Consider the following 9,208-nt stretch of genomic DNA (forward strand, 5'->3'; position numbering starts at 1 on the left):
CCCTCTTATACAAACGACGGTGATGCCAAGGACAATTACCACGCTCTGCGTTTTCAAAGTTCGCATTTGTTTTGGCATTGTAGCTTGCGAAGGTGATGCTAAAGCACAGCTTGTCTGAAAATTAATAACTGATCCCTGTGTTGCCTCTCTCCCTGAATAATCCAGAGACCTATCAGGTTTCCAGTAACTGAAATCTCAATTTACCTGCCTCCAGTTTATGGATAAGTAGTAAACTGAGGCAAGCCTGGAGAAAACTATATTATTTGTTTGTTTGCGTGATGGGTAAGCATCAAAGATGTGATGCTATCCAGGAGAGACAAAGATCCCATTTTCCCAGTGACTGACAGATACCAGCACCTGAGTACACGTAGATTGAATCCCTATCGACCACAGCTTCTATAACGGGTCCCTTTGTGCTCTGTCAGGTAAAGAGGAATACATTTTCCTTCTGACACAGTCCTCCTCAACAGTCACTCTGTAGGGAGGGGCACGGAGAGTCCCAGACATCAGAAAGCCGTCGTTCCAAAGTGGCAGACTAAATACAAGTGCTTCCAGCTGTGAGCCTGCTACCTCGACATTGTGCTCCCACAAAAAAACCAGGGGCACCAGCTCTGCCCAACACCAGCTATTTCTCAAAGAGATGAACTTCCCTGAAACCCTGGGGGGGAAACCTCAAAATAGTACCGTTTCTATCTCACGAATCAAAACTGTCATTAGCCTAATAGTGTCCCACCCAGATGCCCTCGAATGATGGGAAGGGGTTCCTTGTCAGCTGGCCCGGGTGAATGATGTGTTTACCCCTAAAGTATATTACTGTTCCTCCTGCTTTGGCCCAGTTACTCCACACCCCAGTGAGCTCAGTGAGCTCCTCCTTGTGCTCACTCCCTGAAACCCACAGCTCCTCTTTTATGCATACCTTTGTTCTCTTAAGACACAGATCTAAGCGTCCAAGACCAAACTTCCTCCTTCCCCAATCCTACAGAAACCCTACAAAAAGCACACAGCATACTCTTTCATGGGATCATTAATGTTATGCACATTTCTCCATCCTGTTGTCCAGTTTTCTCATGGTTGCTTTAGCCTCCATCAAGCCCATAGACAAAAGCATTAGGACATACTCAGCTTAGCTTTGGATTCACAGCGCAGAAAGCCTCCAAGCCCAGCAAACACTACCAGCCTAGCCTTTCATGAGTATCATTGTACCTTCCCCCAGGTCCACGTTTCAAGATTCATTCCGGCTAGTAAAGAGACATTGCTCTCTCACTCCATCCTGAAATGGATCAGGACCCTTCCCATCCCCCCACCCCCACTTTCTACCTGGAATTTCCCAGCCTTCCTATTCTCAGCCTAGCATGTACTCCCTATTAACAGCAGCAACACTGTCCAGCTCTCTTCCCACCCAGGGAAGTATCCATCATCCCTTACCTTTATCACCCTCTTTCACAAAACCACAGATAGATTTCAAGTCAGGTCAGTCTCCCTTTGGCTCCCATGATCTAGAAGAACCCTCCACAGCCAGTTCACTCTCTATTCCTGGCAACGGCTGTAACAGTCAGCTGAACCCGGAGAAGGGATATTTTCCAAGGCAGAATGCCATGTCTCAGCCCCCAACAATGAGCTGAGCATCCAGGAGGCACCCGGTTAATTTTTTTTTTAAAATAATAATCAACATTAACTGTGGTAGCGCGTCCGTCTACTAAATAAGAGAGCCCATTACATAGTCTCACGCAGTGTGAGTCCTTAAAGCTTGGCATCCAAAAGGATTTCTTTACTCAGGAGTCTTGTGCACACAGCACTTCCTGTCACTGGACCCTGTTCCCACACACAGGAACTTTCCCCTTGAACGTGTAACCCTCATTCGAAGTCCTCCCGGGCTGGCCAGCCGGCTCCTTCACTGGAAGATGGAGAGGCAAAAGCTGTCCTTCCCTGCACTGTTCTCTACACGAATGCCAGAGCCTGTGCTTCTTTATTTTCCGTGTGCCCCAGAGTCCTTCTAGTTAAATCCTAGGGCTGTCCAAGCCTATGGCGTTAACACTCCACTCTCCTCAGGTAATCTCCCTTTACATCCCTTTAGTAATCTTCAGGCATCCAGCCCCCACACATGTCCACCTTTAACACACACACACACACACACACACACACACACACACACACACAGCCGCCCTCCCACACCACACCCACCCCATGTGTCTGTGCAGGCACGCACAAGCCATCTGTCTTCAGCATACTACACTTCCCCAGCTCCGACACCCTTCCCAGACACAGATTTCTCATTAGCTACACCTATGTTCCCACAAGCTCTCATCTCCTGCTAAGCACACAGATGCCCATCACACAAGCTCTGCACCCCTCCAGGGCCAGCCAGGCTGGAAGAAGCTGGGGCGAGCTCCACCCCCAGCTCTACTCTCCTACCCCCCAAGCCCCTCTCTCACTGAGACTTGAGAAAGCCCTCCCAACTAGTTCTCTGGCCACCCAGGGATCGGTCTCCCTTCTTAAGAAATCAGACCCAACTCAAACAGATCCGATCTTCTCAAGGCCAGCTTCAACATAGCCCTCACCAAAGGGCAATCCTACTTGCTCTCCCCGAGGCAAACGCCGGGTAAACTTTCTTCTATCTTTATATACAGATACAGCAGCCCGCTGCTCTCTTTTTCTCTCTCCACTCTCTCCCAACGTTACACTCGGGTCTGTTTCATTCGAAGGCAGAGATAGTTGGGTTTATACCTTCTAGATTCCACCTCTCAAATTTCTTTGAGCAACACCTCAAGATCAGGGAAGAAGGAGTAAACTGGCAAAGTTCGGGCTGTTTAGAAAACAGAACCGATTGTAAAGCTTCCCTGGAACAACTGACGTTTAGGGCAGTGTGCTTAGTTAGCTATTTCCTCAGCCGCTGGTTTGTAGTGGAAAGACATCCCTTTACTGAAAAGCAGGTTTGCCACCACACTCCATAACCCGCAGAATCTCCAGCCTCAGACTCAGCGAGTAACACCCACCCTTACAGTCTTCCTTCCCCTCCCCCATCAGGTCCCCGCCCCCAACCTCTTCACACTCATAAACAAGTCCCGGCTCAGGGGCTCCAGCACACTAGCTAACAAGCAGCCTGCCCTGGCTGGGACCGCGTCCTAGAGCAGCCTTCACTCAGACTCTCAACCTGCTACCCGCCGGTCGCCAGAGGTCGGGGTCAATCTGGTGGGTGCTTCCCAGATCTGGAATACGCGAACCTCGATTCCAATTCCAGCCTGCGACCTCTCTAATCAACTGTGTCCACACCATTCGGTGCTGGAGTTCCAGTAAGGCGTATCTGAGCGCTGCGGAAGAACGCCAAAATTGCGCAAAGCAGTAGCGCCTCTTGGATGCACACCCACTCACTCCCGAAAGCGACAAGGAAAGAGGACCTCCCCACCCCCTCCCATTCCACACCTTCAAGAGTGCCAAATTTCATTAGAAGTATCCACCACTATGCAGAGCTCCGTGGTGGTAACAGAAAAGAGTCCAGTTCGCTGTGGGTTCTTCTAACTCCGACCTAACTCTGAGGGTCTCTAAAGCTCCCGGCCTTCCCATACCACCTCTTGGGGCGGGGGCGGGGACCCTAAAAAGAACTCTGAGAAACTGGTACCAAATCCCTACCGATGGCACCGCCTAGGTACCCACCGTTCCCTGGTTGCGTCTCAGACCCGCAGGCTGAGCGCTAGCTCTAACATCTGCGCGAAGACCCAGGGTGGGGAGCCACTGGGTTGGCGCTGGCCAGAGTAGCCTGGAGCTAGGGACCCTCTCAGAGAAAAAAGGTTTATGTGGGACAATAACGCAGGTACGCACTGTTGGGCTTACAGTCTCAACTCCCCCAACCTGACGGTCGGGTCCTAAGCTTTGCACCCCCCTCCCCAGCCCACGCCCTGCCTGGCTGCGTGGTGAGGCGGTCGGTCGATCGCTGTCTGGTGGCCAGCGGGGTGCAGGGCGCAAGCCGGGATCATGGCCTCTTCCAAGCCCCATTTTTGTCTGCTATTCGCTTTTGTTATAGTATGCGCGGGAGTCTTCTGGGGGAACCAGATCGGAGGGTTGTAGGTGTGTATGTGTGCATGAGGTGGAGCCGGGTGTGCAGAATCCCTTTCTTGCCTTTTCGTGGTCCCCATTTTCCCTCGCCTTCACCTCCTTCCCTTCCCGATGCAGGTTTCTCAAATCTGATCACTTTCCCAGACTGAGGGAGGTTTCTTGAGCAGCCAGGGGACCAGAGGGAAAAGGACAAGGAGGAGGAGGAGGAGGAGGAGGAGGAGGAGGAGGAGGAGGAGGAGGAGGAGGAGGAGGAGGAGGAGGAGGAGGAAAGCCGTATCCACGCGCGCACAGTGTGCATGCATGTGAAAGGAGGGTGGTGGTAATTGCGCCAAGGCCTGGGCAGATTCTATAGCTCAAACTTTAGGGAAGGCACAAGAACCTAAAAGTTAAGAGTGTGTTGCGCGATGGGGGTGGGGCTGGGTGCAGAATTGGGGCCCCCACGCGGATCCCCAGGAAAATTTCCCCCACGCGATCCCCCACCCCCTCCGGGACCTGCCCACCCAACGTGCCCGCCACCTCCCCTTACCGTGGCAGAAGTAACCATGGCATCCGTATGACTATTTCCAGGGACGTCGACATGAAGAGAAAGGTGGACTCGAGTTCGGTCATTCAGTCTCGCCCACCCCTGCCGCAGCCACTACCCAGCGGTGGGAAAAAAACGGGAGGAAGAAAGAAAGAGGGAAGAAAGTTGCGCCGGGCTATCTCGCGGGGCGGTGCGCGGAGATGCTGGGTAAGGAGAGGAGCCTTCAACTCTGAGTCCCGTGAACATAATCTGCGCGGTTATAACCAGCCAACCCGGCCAGATGGCTCCGCGCTCAGCGCCTTAACCCCTTCCGCGCCAAGCCACTCGCCCCCGAGCCCCGCCCGCAGTGACTTGCAGGCCGGTGCCCTGGCACTTTGGAGTTTGCTCTTGAGACCAAAGGGAAGACCTAGTCATTTCTCCTAGTCCATTTCAAAAGATAACAAACGAACAAACAGCAAATAAGCCCTCTCAAAATAGCCTATTCTTTAGTACCTCCTCTTGTGACCTTGCCTTTTAGAGATGGAGAGGAGCCGACGAAAACATCCAATTTATCATATTTTACACGCTAATATCTTTGATTTGTCTTATTCTTGATTTTTTTCTTTTAATCTTTCTTTCTTTCTTTCTTTCTTTCTTTCTTTCTTTCTTTCTTTCTCTTTTCTATTTAACCAGGCAGAAGAAGGCCTTTCTTGCCCCTTGGCTCAGGAAAGCTTAAGCTTCAACCTTAGCTCTGCCTCCAAACCTCAGACCCTTCTAGCTTTGGATCTCTCCCCACCCCCTTATCAACCTCCCCATCCCCCATCCCTCCTCTAACAACAACAGGAATCTGCTTGCTTGCCCTTGAACTCCTCAGCCTAAAGCACAGTTCAAACTGTCTAGGAAGTTAAGTTGCTGAGGTCTGGTGCGAGAGGGACTGCTGAGCAACCAAGGGAGGGGTGGCTTGCATGTGTGCCGCATGTGTGTGAGAGAAAAGGAGAGGCACGAGTCAAAGTCCCACTTCTTACACACTCCCTTAACTTCTTTACCCCTTCCTTTCAAGGTAGGACGGGCCCTGGAGCTGAGCCTTGGCCCAGCACTCACCACTCTGTACAAAAACAATTTGCCCAGAAGAAAAGCAACACACCTCTTGGACTCCCTGAAAATAGCGGTGCTTTCTTCCACAACCGCTAGACTCATTCCAGGAAAAGATCCCAGGGTGGAGGCAGAGGTCTTATTTATAGATAATTTTAGCTATTCATTAGACCCTCACTTGACCCAAGCTGGTCCTCTCAGAATTTACAATGGTGAGAGCATCTAGATTTTGCTCAATTGCGATCCAAGAGAAGTGAAGGGGGAGGCGGGGAATCCTAGTGGTAAGGGGAAAGTAGTATAGTATCGCTCCTCATTGCCTCCCTCATTCTTGCAAGGTGGAACTCAAGTCCAAGTGCTCCCCTCCCCCCTCCCCTCCAAGTTGCCTCTCTCAGGACATTTGACTCACACGCACTAGGAGAGGCGATTTAATAGCCCACCTCTTCCTTGCCTCCTGATGGAGTCTGATAAGCAGCTCGCAATGAGGTTTAGCAAGGCTCCAGGTTCAAAACCTGAACACGCATTCCTTGGAGATGTATGGGTCTGGTCCACACCCAGGAGTGCCAGAATTGCACTCACCGGTTAAGGCCGAGAGAAGCTGCGGGGTGAAGGGAGGCCAGAGAGGATGGAGAGTCAGAGTCGGGGGGGGGGGGCTGCATACTAGATAGATTGTACCTGCCTCATCATTATCCTGGCTGACGGGGGCTGCCACATCGAAAATGGCCTGCAGCACCCACAGAGGCCCAAGGACGTCACCTCGAATGGTCCCTCAAAAGGGCTGGGTTCTCCTTCAAAGGCTTCCCTCCGGCCAAAATATCTTCTTCCTCGGGATCCGATCCGGCTGCAGAGTTTTCCCCTTCACCCTGCCACACAGCACTTTGGAGGTTTGGCTTGGGCGTGCTCTGTGAGGTTCTGGTTTTCTCGCGGTCTTCTGGCCCGCCCCTGCCCTCCCCCACTTCCCGCACTTGCCTTCCCCCCCAACCCCCCCCCCGCTTTCCCCCTCCCTTCCCGCCAGTCTCCCTGCCAGCGGAGTTCTAGGGGCTCATTTCTCAAGCTCCTGGTCCCGGGGCTCTACAGACTGCAACCAAAGAGGTGCTTGATTCCCGGAGAAGGAAGGAAGGAACGGGTTAAATACACGTGTGGGCTGCTCCGCCGCCGGCTGCTCCCCGGTCACTGGCGGTCTGGAGGGAGGAGGGGTCTAAGAGGGGCAAGCTTAAATATGAACAGTCAGAAGAAAAGGCAGCAGAGTTCGAGACTCCGATTTGTTCTGCAGATGCGGTGCACTGGCTGGCCGCCTCCCTTTGCCAGACCTGGGCGACGTCAGGAAGACTGCATTGTTTCCAACTCAAGGGTGCAGGAGGGTCTGTCTCTGCCTGCAATCAACAGGCCTTGTAATATGAGAGGTGACACCTTAATCTTGCCAAATATGTGCGGTGTCTTTCGGGGGAGGGCAGAGAATGGGGAAAGGAGAGGGGAGCAGGGAGAGACCTAGGCCACAGCACAGAGCAAAGACGCACTTTTGTAGAACTGATCCACCTGCCCCCACTCCCAGCCCGACCCCCACCCCCAACCTGTGGAGAATGCTCGTCCTTTTCTTTATGTAAGACCCAACTAAGGATTTTCTTTTCTTTCCTTGTTCTTTCCACTGAAGGGCTAAAGTTCCCCTCTTCCTTCAGGAGACTCTAAAGGCATTTTGGATTTCTAGGAGCTCAGATATCAAAGAAGGATGCGGGGCAGAAAAGGAGGCAGAAAAAGCACCCTGGTTTACAGGCGGAAAAAAGATTGTCAGAGTTATAGCGCCTTCTAGGCAAAACCAAGTTTCTCAGTGGAGTTTTAATTTTTGTAGAAAGACAAGGGCTAAGAGCCTGATATGTAGCCAGAGTTACCAGCATATGGGACAGGAAGCAAAGGAATGTGTGCGCGCCATTGAAAGCAATGCCTTCTGGTAACTAAGTCGTGGTCTCTTGGGGTCAGTGGACTTGATTTTTCTCTCTATTGTGTCTGAGGTCCCGATTCCTGAAAGCAGTTCGTGAGGGCAGAAACCAGGGTCAGCTTTTTGAAAACCCTGTTTAAACTCTCTCCTCAGGCAACTTCCTAGAGCTTGCCTTTGGCCTACCCTTATCTTTTGTAATAGCGCCACGGTGTGGTTGAAACTCTAAACAGAAACAAAAGGAAAAGGTGGAAAACCGCATGGACTTCTGTTGCCCTTCAGTGGACTCCCACATGTTTACCTGGGGTGGAAAGGGTTTCCTGTGCAGCAATGGTATACACATAGTGAATATTGACCTAGGAAATGAGAGAGTTGGTCCCGTTTGACCTGTATACGACAAAGGTATGCTTCATTAAGCAGTTAGCCTTGGCTCACAGACTAGACTTCACGGTGTTTCTTTTACTTGCCTTTGTATAAATAGTGTACCTCAGCTGATCCTGAAGTATCGCCGAGTTGCCTGTGCTGCTGGAGGGCACTAAAGTCAATATGAATAGCCACAGAAATTTTGCTTGCTTTTGCTCTACGAGTCACCCAGACGATGAAGCCAGAAAGTCTACAGTTCTAAAACAAAGTGCAGGAGAAAGGTGTCTGCATTAGAAACAGGAATTTAGGGTCAGGGGCTTGGATGCACTATGTCACTTTGGCTCCCCATGACAAATGCGTTAAGCACACAGGCTAGCCTGTCAGTTAGCAGCGATTCCCAAATGTCTGGAGCATATATGAGACATTATTTGGGGGGATTCTCTCCTCCCTCCCAAATGAGATTATTTGTCCCCGGAAGCCGACGGATGTGCCTATGCTTATGCAGTAAGCTTAGCTCTCTCTAAAATGTCTGCTGTCCCAGGAAAACACGTCATGGCACTAAGGACCAGCTTAGATCTAATAGAGATATGAGAAGCAGTGTTCTGAAGAGATGGCTCATCAGTTACGAGCACCGGTTGCTGTTTCAGAGGACGTGGGTTCAATTCCCGGCACCCACACGGCAGCTCACAATTGTCTGTAATTCCAGTTCCAGGTGATCCAACACCTTCGTACAGACACACATGCAGGCAAAACCCCAATGCACATAAGATAAATAAATTAGTCATAGTCTAACATCTTTATTGAAAAGGGTCGGTTTTGTAGAACAAGGAACCTGAGTTTTGAGATGCTCTGTCAACCTTCAAGATGTGCTTTCATACAGGTTTCCTAGCTGATCAAAACCCACCCAGAATTAGAGAAGTACCGATCTCCCAGGCGCTTTAGAAGGACTAAGTAAATCCCGTGATTTGAAACTTACAGCATAGCATGGCACAGCCACGGACCCAAAGAAAAGCATTTATTATTTGGGTTCCCTTTATATTTCCTTATTGTAACTTTTGTGTGTGTGTCTGTGTGGGCACGCATGCACGTGTGCACATATGCTTGTGTTCTCAGACAGTAAGAGACGAGCAGAATGAAGTAGCGAACACACAATTTATTTAACTCCCTAATGTGGACGTCGTGAAAGACAGAGACAAAGAGTTAAAAAAAAAAAAAACCTCATCTTATTCATTCCCCACCTCTGAGGCAGAACTACCTCCCCATTCAAGAGGAAA

The 9,208-nt window shown here is 50.8% G+C and overlaps 1 protein-coding gene across 5 annotated transcripts in view; it reads right to left on the reverse strand.

Annotated features, from left to right (window-relative positions):
- Positions 1 to 6,510, reverse strand: part of Ntf3 (neurotrophin 3) — a 69,463-nt gene extending 62,953 nt beyond the window's left edge. For 2 of the 5 annotated variants that reach the window (NM_001270869.1, NM_001270868.1), the window contains exon 1: positions 4,577 to 4,794. In NM_001270869.1, the coding sequence (NP_001257798.1) occupies positions 4,577 to 4,594 (18 nt within the window). In that variant the 5' untranslated portion in view covers positions 4,595 to 4,794. Of the gene's footprint in view, positions 1 to 3,221; positions 4,262 to 4,576; positions 4,795 to 6,320 lie in introns of those variants that run through there. The other 3 variants (NM_031073.3, NM_001270870.1, XM_063286750.1) reach the window with 3 other exon arrangements.
- Between the last annotated feature and the right edge of the window lie 2,698 nt (positions 6,511 to 9,208).

Source organism: Rattus norvegicus, chromosome 4 (genome assembly GCF_036323735.1).
Source record: "Rattus norvegicus strain BN/NHsdMcwi chromosome 4, GRCr8, whole genome shotgun sequence".
Lineage (NCBI taxonomy): Eukaryota > Metazoa > Chordata > Mammalia > Rodentia > Muridae > Rattus > Rattus norvegicus.